This window comes from Vicia villosa, linkage group LG6 (assembly GCF_029867415.1).
Source record: "Vicia villosa cultivar HV-30 ecotype Madison, WI linkage group LG6, Vvil1.0, whole genome shotgun sequence".
Taxonomy (NCBI): Eukaryota; Viridiplantae; Streptophyta; class Magnoliopsida; order Fabales; family Fabaceae; genus Vicia; species Vicia villosa.
Genome location: NC_081185.1, coordinates 103,477,475 through 103,492,376, shown reverse-complemented (window position 1 = coordinate 103,492,376; position 14,902 = coordinate 103,477,475). Strand labels below are relative to the sequence as shown.

Here is a 14,902-nt window from a genome sequence, read left to right as displayed (position 1 = left end):
GAAATCTTGTGTGTTCTTCATGGCTATGGAGAGCTAAACCCCATTGTGTTGAGTTTAAGGTAGTAGTTAACCTATGAAGATACAATTACTTTGATTAATTCCTGTGAACAATTGTTTAAGCTTTATTATCAATGAAAAACCTTGCCTTTATTTTATATCATTGTTAAACTATCAATCGAGAGATAGGGTTTATACTTTCGCCCTAGGTTTTTACATTGACTTGTTGATTAATACTCAGAGATGAGGTTTTGAAGAAGTTTTCATAAATCATCGTTATTCATTCCCTTTATCTTTATAGTTATTCTGAGAGATCGAATATCATACCGGTAGAGGTGGTTCTAGATTGATCATTAGACATAATATCAGTTTTGAGGACGAATGAAGATAATAACTTAGATAATGTTCACATGTGGATTAATTGATTATTGTATGTGAATAGGTTGATGAACCCTAAAACTCAACATATTCATTCACCATTGTTATTCAATCTTTAAGCTTTTTATCAGTCAATTATTTTTCTGTTATATGCAATTTGAGAACAAACAATAAAAATCACTACTTTTCATAACTCATTATAAATTAACTATAGAACGACAGTAATATTACTCAGTCTTTGTGGATACGATATATTAGAAATATTTATCCAAAATACTTTCAACACTTGAACACATATTCTTCCTTCCCCTTTTCGACATACCCTTCAGGTTGCCTCATCAGGATCGTTTAATCTAGATCACCATACAAGAACACAATCTTCACATCCATCTATTCCAGTTCAAGGTCGAACTGTGCCACCATGGCAAGCAACATTCGAATGGACCTATACTTCACAATAGGAGAAAACACATCATTGAAGTCGACACCTTCTTTTTGAGTGAAACCCCTTGCAACTAACCTTGCCTTGTATCTTTTCGACGTCACTCCTTCAATTCCTTTCTTAACTTTGAAAGTCCATTTACAACTAACTAACCTTGTCCCAGCAGGTTTCTTGATTAGTTCCCAAGTTTGATTATCATGAAGAGATCTCATCTCATCATTCATGGCCTTCATCCATTCAATCTTATTTTGACTCCTCATAACTTCCTTATAGTCTCTAGGTTCTTCGTCGAGAACCTCACTTGCAGAGATTAAAGCATAAGCTATAAGATCTGCATAGCTAAGTCTTTGAGGTGGCTTGATGATTCTTCTCGACCTATCTCTTGACAATAGGTAGTCATCGAAAGTTTCCTCAACTTCCTCAGCATCTTCTGATTATTCTTCGACTTCATCAGGGATATACAATTTAGCACCAACTTGCTCCACGTCAACAGGAATCTCTACCTGTTACAGCTCTTCTGCACTTCGACCATCATCATCATCATCATCATTTTTATTGAAAGACATCTCAGATTCATTGAAAACTACATATCGATTGATGATACACCTCCTATGACCTGGCTCTAGGCACCATAGCCTATGAGCTTTGACTCCTTCAGGGTATCCCATGAACATGTATTTAAGAGCTCTAGGTTCGACCTTGTCTTGTCTAATGTGAGCATAGGCTACACATCCAAATACTCTCAGTTTGTCGAGATCTGTTGGATGTCCCGACCAAAATTCTTTAGGTGTCTTTATATATAACGCTGTCAAAGGACATCTGTTTAGCAGATGTGTTATTGTCGAAACAGCCTCAGCCTAAAACACCTTCTTTAATCCACACTAGTCAACATGCATCTAACTCTCTCCAAAATAGTTCGATTAAACCTTCCAGCCAAACCATTTTGCTGTAGAGTACCTGCATTAGTTCTATGCTTTGCAATACCAGAGGCAGCACAAAAGTTGTCGAACGCCTCATTGCAAAATTCAAGGCCATTATCGATTCTCAACCTCTTGACCTTCCTGCCAGTCTGATTTTTGATCAGTCTCTTCCAACTTTTGAAATTCTCAAATGTTTCATCCTTAGTCTTCTGGATGAATACCCATAACTTCCTAGAATAATCATCAACTATGGATAGAAAATACCTTGCTCCTGAATGAGATGGACACCTTGCAGGCCCCCAAAGATCAGCATGGATGTAATCAAGGGATCCATGTGTTCTTTGTTTGCCTTTGTTGAACTTCACTCTGCATGATTTTCCAAGTAAACAGGGTTCACAAAACTTCAGCTTTTTGACTTTGTCTCCACCAAGAAGATTTTGTTTCCCTAACTCGACCAGACCCCTTTCACTAACATGACCCAATCTTATGTGCCATATTTCTGTCTTCGACAAAGGTATCGTGGATGCAACATTTTTCGAATCACTTACAACTCAGCCTCAAGGATATACAAGTCTTGTTTCTTCACGCTTTTAAAGACTTCCTTCGACCCCTACATGACTCTTAGGATACTTTTCTCTCCGTGGAAAACATATCCTTTCTTGTCGAATTCACCAAGAGAAAGCAGATTTCTCTTCAAATCAGGAACATACCTGACTTCAGTCAACAACCTTATTGACTTATCATGGAGCTTGAATCTCACAGATCCAACACCTGTCTAAGAACCTTATCATCAAGGATCAACAAAATTGCGCAATGTGTTTTCTCGATCATAGTCATCTTCTCCGCTGCCGCTAATTCAGCATTCATGGCTGTCTCTCCTTTCAACGCTTCCAAACAATCCTGCTGAACTAGTAGGGCTTTCATCTTCAAGCGCCACAGACCGAAATCATTCACTCCAGTGAACTTTTCAATCTCATACTTTGTTGAAGGCATCTTCTCCACGCTCACCGTACCAATTTGTTGTGAATTCAATACTAAGAACAAAATATAAAACAAGGAAAGAATAAAAACAGGGAAGAAGAAGAACTCAAGAATTGGTTATAACTACTATTCTTTTACTTTCTCTTGGAAAACAAGATTACAAGTTTACAAGAATAACAAATAACCTCTCTCACCCTATATTTGGATTTGCAGTGTGCAATGACGAGAGACTAGTATGCTACTTATAATAAAATCTAACATACTAACTAATGGGTTTTTTTTACAAGGCCCATTACACAAGTCAACTTAATAAACAAGCTAACTTAACAATTTAGGATTTAAGCACTAAAACCTAATTTAACATGCTAACAACCCTAGCATCTTCGATACCAGCATATGAACAACCTTCGACTTCATGTTTAATCCTGTCAAACCAAGAAGCAACCCTTCAATCATACTAGAGTTCAATCTAATATCTCACATTTTATTTAATATAAATTTAAAATAAAATATAAATTTTAATCATTTGATCATAATCCTACTAATTAGAACTACCAAGTCCTTGAGAAAAACCATCTACAGCTGAATTGATTTCTTCTTCAATAGTACCAGTCTCATTAAAAATCAGCATTAACGCCACTATGAAAGCGTAATCAACATTAGGATAAACTGTGACCATTAAATGGTCTTTACCAAACAAAACACTCTTAACCGTTTCCTTTTTTTGCATCTGCAATCACAAAATTTGATTTATGATTAGTACTACATACCTAAGTCAAAATTAAACATAATGAAAGTCAATTAAAAAAACTAATTTACCTTAGCAAGAGTGTTGTTAGATTCACCAACATAAACAATACAAGAACTTTCACTATCTTTGACTTTAAAATCACAAACATCCTCTTTTGTGTTCCCAGCTAAAAACACTTCTAAGTTGATCTTAAGCTGAATTATTGATGATTTCTTCGCTGTAAATATAAGATCTTTTGATTTTGTGCTGTCACCGCGATAAGCTTCCCATCGATCATGCATCGTCGCTATCTGCACCAATCATATAAGATTTTTATTTTTTTATCTGTTGAATGGAAATAAAATACAAGAAAGGTGAACCTTGCGACGTAAGGTGATGATGGGGTAACCGGCGGCATCAAGCAAGACACGGCGTTCATGTAGGGTTAAGAGGGGATCTTTAACTTTAAAGACGATGTTGCCGTTGACATCAGTAACGACATAGTTTCCATCTGAAATGGTCATAACCTTTTTCACGACGGCTAGTTCAAGTGGATACGGAGCACAGTATTGAGGGCCGATTATGGGCGTGGGGAGTGCCAGCATCGGTGGCGCAAAGGCAAAAGGCTGTGGTTGATAAGGGTAAGCCATAATGATGCTGCTTCTAACTCTTCATTCAGAGTTTTGTTTGTTGTTTTTAGTAGAAATATTTGTGAGAAGATTGTGAATTAAACTTTGTTATATAATAATTTGATTTCATGACTTTTCTAAAGAAATTACATAGAAAGTATAGATAAAAGGGAACAAGAAGAGTAGTCCAAGATGATTTATGTTATGAAATACCACGAAGGTGGTTTGATGTTATAGATATGAGCTGCAAATAATATTTATTTATTATTAGAATAGAAATAAATATATTCTTTTTAATAAGCAATTTGTAAGAAATAAATATATTATAACCCTATTTGAAAATTTTAATTGTTAATTTTTTTCTTTCTTACTGAGATATCAAACACATCAATGTGTGTATGGTTGAAAATGATATATTAATCTTGTTTGAAAATTTTAAAATTCAAATTGTTTTTCTTTTCTTTCCAAGATACCAATCAAATCAAGGTGTCTTGTTGAAGATTTAATTTAGCAAGACATCAATCACATCATTGTATATAGTGAGAAGAACTAATTTAATACATATTTTGTTTTTAAAATGATATATTAACCTTGCTTGAAATGACTCCATAAAGAATTTTCTAAAAATGACCAATTCAAAGAATGATTTTTTTAAGAACAATTGTTATTTATTTATGAAATTAAACAAAACATAGGAGAAGAATATAGTGTATTGTATTATTCTAATTATAAGTGTATCTTTTAAATATAATATGGGTCATATTTATAGAATAAATGTAATAAATAGATAATTAATATGAAATTAACTCATTAATAGATATTCATAATCATGTCATTTATAACACTCTTTAATGAATATTCTTAAAAATACGTCTCATCAAAATTTTACTAGAAAAAACTCAATGAAAAATAATCTAGTAAAGGAAAAAGAGTACAATGCTCTTTTAAGATAAATTCATTTCTCCTCCTCAAGTGAACAATCATTTCTTCGATGATGAAGATTAACCTTTTGAACTAGTTGATTAAACAATTTATTTGTGAGTGACTTTGAGAAAAGGTTTGTAAGATCATCACATGAACAAATTTGTTAGATGCTTATCACTACCATTTTGAAAATAATGAGTGAAAAGAACTTTGGAGAAATTTGTTTTGTTCGGTCTTCTTTAATGTATTTGTTTTGGGCCGGCTGAAGGCCCTAATAATTATGGCCCAGAGAGAAAAATGATCCATCATATCACATATAGAGCAAGTGTGCTATTCTAGTCAAGAGTGCAGGTGATCTCAATCTAAGATCAATCAGATAAATCTCAGTATTTCACCGAAGATGGAAATTCCAATAGATGGTGAGCCTTCTCAAGATGATGAAGACATTCTATTGAAGAATATGGATGTTATCTATTTATGAATGGTTAGTCTCTCCAGCGTCGAGACAGTTCATGTTGAAGTTTATGAATGGTTAGTCTCTCCAGCGTTGAGACAGTTCATGTTGAAGCTTATTGTGAATGGTTAGTCTCTCCAACGTCGAGACAGTTCATGTTGAAGTTTATTATGAATGGTTAGTCTCTTCAGCGTCGAGACAGTTCATGTTGACGTTTATTATGAATGGTTAGTCTCTCCAGCGTCGAGGCAGTTCGTATTAAAGTTGGATTTTTCCTTTGTGAATGGTGATCTCCCCAGTGTATGAGACAATCCATTGAGAAAGCCCATTGATTTCCTTCCCCAACATGTGAAAGCAGCCTATGGAGAAGATTAAACCTTGTTCTGTGAGAATCCTGAAATTACCAAAGTTTGTTGCAGTATTCTTCCCCCACAATAGTCAGGTCTCTCCAAGTGTCAGGGACTGTTCATCATATATCCCCAGTAGATCTGTTTCCTGTCTCCTAATCTGAAGGAATGATGTTGTTTGTTTGTTTGTTCATTCCATATAAAAATAAAAAAATATATCTGCATTCATATCATATCATGCATGTGGGCTCTCAGGGTCCAAAATTATGCTATCTTTTTGTATTTAAGTCCCTCCTACCGTGCTGAGACGAAGATTCCATCTTCCCCTCATCAGGTATCAGGAACTTAAATAGGGGCAGCTATTGTACCCCAATTTTTGACCACTGAGATCCCACAATATTTCAAATAGTATGATCATCATCATCTATGCACATATCATTAGCTAACCAAAAAATACCTAAAAATTGTTACTTGTTGCTTATGTCTCAAAACAAGAGACTAATCAAGAGGAGACTGAGCAAATTAGGGTTTTGAGGCCCACAAGGAAGTTCAACATTCTCCTATGATTAAAAGCGTTCTCCCATCAAATTCCAAGTCCAAAGAAGGCCTAATTTAAGATCAACAACTTTCAAGATCACTTGAGGCCCCAAACTAGGGCTTTGACCTAATTCCACTAGAGGGTTGACTTTTAATCGGGACATGGCTCCAAGGCTCAAACCATGATTCAAGGGCATCCAGATCAACATTATAGTCCATTCATATCATTCATTTGAAGAGGAGAGCTTGATTCATATGAAATCCACAAAACTGCAGTTCATCTGGAAAAATTTAACTGTGTGGGTCAACCATTGACTTTTGAGAAAAATGGTCATCGGGAATATGCAATTCAGCATCAACATGCTCCACCTCAACAGGAATCTTTACATGTTTCATCTCTTCGTCAGATTTTTCTGTATTTCAACCAACATCATCAGTTTTCGTAAAAGCCATTTCAGCTTCATTGAAAATTACATCTCGATTGCTGATACTCTTCTTGTGACCTGGCTCTAGGCACCATAGCCTATAAGCTTTGACTCCTTCAGGGTATCCCATGAACATGCATTTCAGAGATCTAGGTTTGACCTTGTCTTGCCTAATGTGAGCATAGGCTACGCAGCCAAATACTCTCAGTCTGTCGAGATCTGGTGGATGTCCATACCAAACTTCTTCAGGTGTCTTCATATCTAACACTATCGAAGGACATCTGTTTATCAGATATGTTGCTGTCGAAACAGCCTCAGCCCAGAACACCTTTTTTAACCCAACATTAGTCAACATGCATCTGACTCTTTCCAAAATAGTTCGATTAAACCTTTCAGCCAAACCATTTTGTTGTGGAGTACCTCCAGTTGTTCTATGCCTTGTAATACCAGAGGCAACATAGAAGCTGTCGAACGCCTCATTGCAAAATTCAAGGCCATTATCGGTTCTCAACCTCTTGACCTTTCTGCCATTCTGATTTTCGACCAGAGTCTTCCTGTAACACCCGTATATTTTAATTTTTAATTTAAATGGAAATTTAATTAATAATTAGAATTATTGGTGGTTTGTGGGATATTAATTGGGAAAGGATGGTTATGGTGTTGGGCCATGTGTGATGTTAAGGAATGAGGGGGTGTTATGTTAGTAAAGGCCCTATTCTAATTAAAAGGTTATTTTATAAAATAATAAGGAATTGAGAATAAGAGAAAGGGATGTGAAAAGAGTTTGGAACACGAAGAACGTGAAAGAGGAGCAATGGAGGGAGAGACCAATCAAGAACTCTTGGCTAAGGTAAGGGGGGACTCTTCCGGTTAATTCCTATTATGTGATTATGAGTAATGAGATGGATTAACGTATGATTCGATTCGATTGGGTATATTGGGATTTGATATTGTTAGGTATGTTATGATTGGGGATAATTGATGATTTTGTATAGATTATTGGTCATTGATGTGTTGTTTTGATGTATAATGATGTGTGATGAGAAATTCGACGATTATATGCTTGTATGCGATGTCTGGAATCGTTTTTGGGTGGAAAGGATGTGAAATCGCAGAGTCTGAACGCAGACCCGTAATTCTGCAAAATCGCCAGGTCGCGCCGCGAACCTTTGTTTGCGCCGCGAACCGTTGGGCAGAAAACCAGGAAGTTGTGATACGCTCAGGTCGCGCCGCGTCCATGTGTTGGCGCCGCGAAGGCGTAACTTTTTCTCGTTTCGCGCCGCGAACCCGGTTGGCGCCGCGTGCTGTAGCGATAATTAATTTCTTTGAAAAATGTAAAAATGTGTAACTTTCAAACCGTAAGTCCGTTTTAGACGCTGTTTTGGACGTTGTTCCTTAAATTGAATGTTCTACCATATAAAATAAATATAACAACAATAACTTAATTTTATTTTGAAAAGTATCATTTTCTTCAAATGTGGTTTATCCTTGTTTTGCGTAGTTGATGAGGTGCAATGGTTTGTTGTTTGCATAATTGAATACGTGCAATGATGGATGTTGTTATAATGTAATTGTTTCTGCTTGTTATGCAAAATGGATGTTGTTCATGGTAAATATGGTTATCATGTGTTTTGATGAATGATGATGTAAATACTCTGTTATTGTTGGGTTGATTTGTTGTACTTGGTACACGATTGTGAGGGGTGCTAATGTTGTTGCACTATGTGGTGAATGTTTTATCTGCTATGATGTCGTGGTTGTAACTGGTAATTGACATACATATATTGTTGATGTAAAATATGTATTTATTTATAGTTGAGAAATAGCATAACTGTGTGTGGCTATTGATTGTCGTGGTGGTTGATGATTATGACATTTGGTTGTTTAATGTTGATGGTGAGCATGTTATGGTTGATACATGCATTTCATAATCATGTTGTGGGCTGTATCCCTTATGGTGGTGGGACAGCGGTAGCTAATTCCCATTGTGTGGAATTGGTGAGAGAAGTAGCCGAATCTTTATGGTGGTGGATCGGTGAGATGGGTTATCCCATGTTTGGTACCACATGCATATAGTTGCATTTGCATTAGGTTGTTGTGTATAATTATAACATGAATGGAAGATTGTCCAATGTTATAATATTTGATGATGGTGTAATTGTTGTGGTGTTGTCTTTTGGTGATGTATTCTATTATTGTGTGAATTGAGGAATAATAGATGTGAATCTGAATATATGACAAATTGGGTGAATGATATATTATGATGTTTTGTTGCTTATGAATGCATAACATTGATTAATTGAGAATGAGACTCACCCTTACTTGTTGACAATTTTCAGATTAAGGAGTAGCGGCTTGTGCTTGGTGAGGATAACTCGTAGAGTTACTTCGTTTAGTCGGTTGTGTCGGGTCATGCTCTGGTCTTGTAACACTGGGGGGCGTTTATTTTAGTATTGTTTGAGGGATTATTTCTTATGTCAGAATGATGTTTTGTTTGTTTTATATCAGTAAATTCTTGGTGTTGAATACCGATGTTTTATATTATTCAGTTTTGAAGTATTTTCCGCTGTGTTAACATGATTACTGAATAATGTATTTTGAAGTTCCTCATAAGGCATGACATGGCTTAATGTTTTAAATATTTTGAAGTTGTAATACCCTTTTCTTGTTATACTCTGAATTTTATTTGTTATTCCATGGGGTTTTAGAAGGGTGTTACACTTCCAACTTTTGAAATTCTCAAAAGTTTCATTCTTAGTCTTTTGGATGAAAACCCATAATTTCCTAGAATAACCATCTACTATGGATAGAAAATACCTTGCTCCTGAATGTGATGGACACCTTGCAGGCCCCCAAAGATCAGCATGAATATAATCAAGGGATCCATGTGTTCTTTGTTTGCCTTTGTTGAACTTCACTCTGCAAGATTTTCCAAGTACACACGGTTCACAAAACTTCAGCTTTTCGACTTTGTCTCCACCAAGCAGATTTTGTTTCCCTAGTTCGACCAGACCCCTTTCACTGACATGGCCCTGTTGCATACCGAATTTTGACCACTGAGATCCCACCATATTCCAAATAGTAGGATCATCATCATCATTATCATCATGCACATATCATTTGCTAACCAAAAAATACCAAAAAATTGTTACTAGTTGCTTGTGTCCCAAGACAGAAGACTGATCAGAGGAGACTAGGTAAATTAGGGTTTTGAGGCCCACAAGTAAGTTCAACATTCTCCTATGCTTCAAAGGGTTCTCCCATCAAATTCCAAGTCCAAGGAAGGCCCAATTTAAGATCAACAACTTTCAAGATCACATGAGGCCCCAAACAAGGGTTTTGACCTAATTCCACTAGAGGGTTGACTTTTAATCAGGACATGGCTCCAGGACTCAAACCATGATTCAAGGGAATCCAAATCAACATTATAATCCATCCACATCATTAATTTTAAGAGGGACCTTGATTTATATAGAATCCACAAAACTACAATTCATTTGGGAAAAGTCAACTGTATGGGTCAACCTTTGACTTTTGCGAAAAATGGTCAACCATGAACTTTTAAGGATTCAAATAATCATCTTATGCTCATGGAAGACATTTGATCAAAAAAAATCAAGAGAACTCATCAAGAATCAAAAAGTCAACAAATGTCAAAATTAGGGGTTTTAAGTGATTTTGACCTCATTTTGGGAACTTCAAATTTCACCTAAACACTAAAAAATCTCCCAACATGAAAGTTGTAGATATTAATCAAATAAACAACTTTGTCTCTGCTCATGGTTTCATCAAAAATGATTATTTTGAGAGATATGGAATTTTGAAGATTATGTTCAAAACACTTAGAGAAATTTTAAGTGTTTTCACTTAGATTTTTCTTAACTTTGTGGCCATTTTTCTCCATGATCCCAAAAGAGTTTGAGAAAAATTTTAAAAAGTGACTTGAAGTATGTAGCAATGGATTTTTAAAGGGACCATTATCATGAAATTCCATGGCTTGAGCTAGGAGATATGATTTTGTCAATATGGCTCCATGAACACTTGAATTCAAGTATGAACATGAAGAAGTTATGAACCAAACTTGTTCAAATCTGAAAGATTCCTTGCTTACAGCCCATATAACTTGTTCCAAGCTCCATTATCAATAGATTACACTTGCTTTTGAGCTATAATCCAAGTGCTTAAGCCATTAACCATTGAATCATTCCATTAATGGAATAAAGATCACACTTCCATTCAAGTAAAGTGGCTTTAATCACCAACAACTCTTCTCTTGAGCCACTACAATGTTTCTTCTGCACCAAAATAATTACAAACACAACAAGCAAGCCTCCAAAGTTCAGAAGAATCTCTCCAAGCATGCTTAAAGCATTATACTTCACCATTGCAACCATAATTTTCTCATTTCTTCACAAACAAGCAAAAGAGTACAACTATCACATGGGAGCCCAATTTTCTGTGATTCCTTCACCCACAAACCCTAATTTGTTCCATTAAATAGAAAGCATTGCTCTTGGCATCAAACACACAAGAAATCTCCAAGTCACCATATGATCCAAAATTCCATTTTTTGTGTCTTTGCATTTTGAGAGCCAATTTTAGTTGCAGAGGTTCTGAGTGCAAACCAACCTTTCAAACAACTTATAAACATCATTTAGAAGCTGTCTATCACTTCCATAACCTCTCAAAACCCCTATAACCAAAACCACCATTTTCACTTCCATTTTCACGTCATAAAGGTCTTAACTTTCCAAAACTTAAACCTAACACAAACCTACCAAATTAACACTTCAGATAGCTTCTATACATCAATTAGAAGCCATCCAAACCATCACTTAGGACCTGTAACTCCATTTACACCAAGTTCCAATTTTACATTCATACTTGCACTAGAACTTGTGTAGAACCCTACAAGACATTTCAATCCAAACTAAACATTCAAACACCTTCCATATAGTTCATATAAGCTCTCCAAATCATCAAAACACTTCTGTAACTCGTGGAATCAAATCCACCATTTCACATTTCTTGTTTTGTAGGTAACTTCGAACAAAAGGTTTTGAAGGAGTTCAATCCATTACATGCTCCAAGATAGCATCCTTGGAAGGTACTGAAGCTATCCAGATCACCAGCACCATTCTGAAGCACCTCCATTGTTGAATCTGACTCTCACTTTCAGAGGTATATTTCAAAATTCAAACTCAGTAATAGAGGCATCAATTTGATTTAAACTTGTTACCATTCTACTTGGAACAATGTGAGGGTTAATAGCTCTAAGGTTTTGGGGCTTGATTCTGAATCTTAAGGATTTAATTTAAAAATCATTTTTTAGGGTTCAGGTGTATTCTCCAGAAATTATCTTGTTAGAAGTTGAATAAATTGTTGTTAGCTATGTGGTTAGATTCGTGGTTTCATGCTTATCAATTTGGTACTTTGTTTTGTTAAAATTAATTAAGTTTGAGATGAGTTCAAATTTGATCCATGGTTGTTGTTGTTGTTGCTGATGAACGAGGAAGAAGAAGTGGGGCTTGGCTCTATTTTTCAGTTTCAAATGTTAGTTCATTTTAAGTTTAATGCAATTCATTCCTATAATGACTACATCGTTCTAGCGCAATTGGTTAAGTGTGTTTGTGAAGCGTGACCCTTAGGTATGGGGTTCGAATCCCCCTCGCCCCAGACCTTTTTGCTCCTTTTATTTTTCAATGTTTTCCAACTTGTTTTGAATCATAACCAATTGGGCCCACCTTATTATCACTTCTGGCGCACTGGTCCAGTTGTGTATGTTTTGTGTGGTAAGTTCAGTGGCGTGGGTTCAAGCCTTAGAAGCCACAAAACCCCTTTTTTTACAACTTGTTTATTTTAGGTTTTAACCAAACTTTGAAAAATCATAACAAATAGAAAAATTAACTTTTTTAGCCTGTTCTTTTTGTATGGTTTATCTATGTTGTCTATTTTAATATCATGACTAAAAAAACTCAAAAATATTTATTATTTCATCATTTAAAAATTAATTTAAAAAATATCTTTTTATGCATTAAAAAATCAACCAAAAATCATTTTATTTTGAATATCTCTTCAAAGTAGCTTTGTACATTTTTGTGAATATTTGTTTAAGGTTAGGATATCATGTCTTTGACTTTCTCATGTACCCCTAGACCAATTCTCTTTTAGAATTTGGTATTTAATCATTAAAATTAATTAGGTGTGGGTGTTAATTTCTAAACCCTAATTTTAAACCCTAATTTCAAAACCCTAGGTTTAAAACCCTAATCCAAAAAGAAAGATGTTGATCTTTGCTTATCCATGAACTTGTACTTTGTACATATACTTGTTGATTTCAATCCTTGTGTTTTTGTACTTATTTGTTTATCTTAACCATCATGCTTTGTACTCACTTGTTGATTTTTATCCTTGTGTTTTGTACTTATTATCCATCGTATTATCATTTGTACATGCTTTGATTATCTAACCCACATGCATGAGTTTTGCATTCATCATCCATCATTCATTCATATATGAATCAATCCAAAGGTATAAATATCCTTGTTCATCTCATTAAGTGATTATCATACTTACTTGTTTGTCTTTTGTGACACATGTTATCACACACACACACACACACACACACACACACACACACACACACACACACACTTGTGGTATCCATTGACTGATTGCTTAAGTTGTTTGTTGAAAATCCAAAGGAATTGGAATGGTATTGACTAAAATTGTCAAGGTACTCAAACTATTTTCCCAATATCTTTTATTTTGTGTTAAAGTATTGTTAAAGCTTTTCACTTGTTAAAAATAGTTTTGTATTGCTAAAGCTAAACTTTTTTAAACCCACCCTCGGTTTTGTATGGTTAAAACTCAACCAACCTTTTGTTTTGAAACCTTGATACTAAGAGAAGAATTATTCCCGATGAAACTACTCTTAGTCCATTGACCTTGTATTGTTAAAGCTTAGTCCCTTTTATTAAAAGCTTGTTGAGTATTGTTAAAGCTTAAAACCCAAAAAGATTTTGGCCACTTTGACCCTTTTTTATTTTCCTTTTAAGAGGAACTACAAAAGCTCTGACTTCCCTTTTCTTTAAAAGGGGTATGTAGGCCTAAGATGTGACGTCTTATCGAGTTCACTTTCAAAAACTTCTTTTCCCATCCCCACACTCTTTTTAAACAAGTTCACATATCCTCTTTTCAAATAGATGTACACAAAAACAATAATATTTTCAAAGAGGTTCCCATGGAGTACCATGGATATGAGGTGTGCTTAAAACCTTCCCTTTATATAACAAACCCCCTTACCCAAATCTCTGATAAGTTTATTAGTTTTGATTTTAAAAAATTCTGTGGGTTTTTAATTCGCTCTTTCTCCCATTCCTTTTGGAAACAATAAAGCGCGGTGGCGACTCTGTTTAAAAAAAATGAGCTAAGTCTTTCCCATGGCTTTAGTCTCACCAATTTCACCACTACAGAAAAGTGGCGACTCTGCTGGGGATACTGATCAAATTATTGGTGCATCTTTGGAAGGGTTGTGTCATACCCCAAAATTTTTCCATCATATTTTGATCCACCTGACTTTCAAATGCTCAAGCACTGAGGATTAGGCTCACTTACTCCTTTCCTAAGCAATCAACCCACAACTAGGGTTTTTGATCTTCTCAAGGAGAAATCAACTTCTGATATCTCAAGTGGACTCCATGACCTCTCATATGATTCAAAGAACCTCTATGCCAAGTTTCAAGCCCTGATTCCCAAGATTACTCAATCAATAGCTCAGATAGTCAACAGTCGACTAGTTTGGCCTAAAAGTCAATTGTCGTCAAAGTACAGTCAAAACTCCTGATTTTTGGTTAACATACTTATTTTGAGGTATCATTCATCATTTGATCAAGGATTGATCATGATTCATCAAGGAAATCTCAGAAGTCAACAAACGAACAAGTTTCTAAATTAGGGTTTTTAACTAAAAGTCAACCCAACTTTGACTGATCATATCTCTCTCATACTTTATTAGAAATTTCCCAACCAAATCTCTTTCTTAAGGAAATTCAATTCTCTACAACTTTGATGTTAGGCCCAAGGTCAAGAAATGCTTCCGCCTAAGAGATATGAGCCAAAACATTACAGGTCCTTAT

At 35.3% G+C, this 14,902-nt stretch overlaps 1 protein-coding gene across 1 annotated transcript; it reads right to left on the bottom strand.

The window, feature by feature from the left end:
• Window positions 1-2,277: 2,277 nt before the first annotated feature.
• LOC131612001 (protein LURP-one-related 10-like) lies at window positions 2,278-4,264 on the bottom strand. Its single transcript, XM_058883811.1, has 4 exons — window positions 3,829-4,264; window positions 3,538-3,759; window positions 3,274-3,448; window positions 2,278-3,143 (listed from the first exon to the last, which is right to left on the bottom strand). The coding sequence occupies exons 1-4, from the start codon at window positions 4,096-4,098 to the stop codon at window positions 3,076-3,078; spliced, it is 735 nt and encodes a 244-aa protein (XP_058739794.1). The 5' UTR covers window positions 4,099-4,264; the 3' UTR covers window positions 2,278-3,075.
• Between the last annotated feature and the right edge of the window lie 10,638 nt (window positions 4,265-14,902).

Bases quoted from the DNA above. Each gene is read 5' to 3' on its own strand.
- LOC131612001 (XM_058883811.1), bottom strand. From the start codon at position 4,098: ATGGCTTACCCTTATCAACCACAGCCTTTTGCCTTTGCGCCACCGATG. The intron at 3,449-3,537 runs GTAAATTAGTTT...TTGTGATTGCAG, and splicing joins CTAACAACACTCTTGCTAAG to ATGCAAAAAAAGGAAACGGT. The intron at 3,144-3,273 runs GTAGTTCTAATT...TTGGTTTGACAG, and splicing joins TGGTTTTTCTCAAGGACTTG to GATTAAACATGAAGTCGAAG.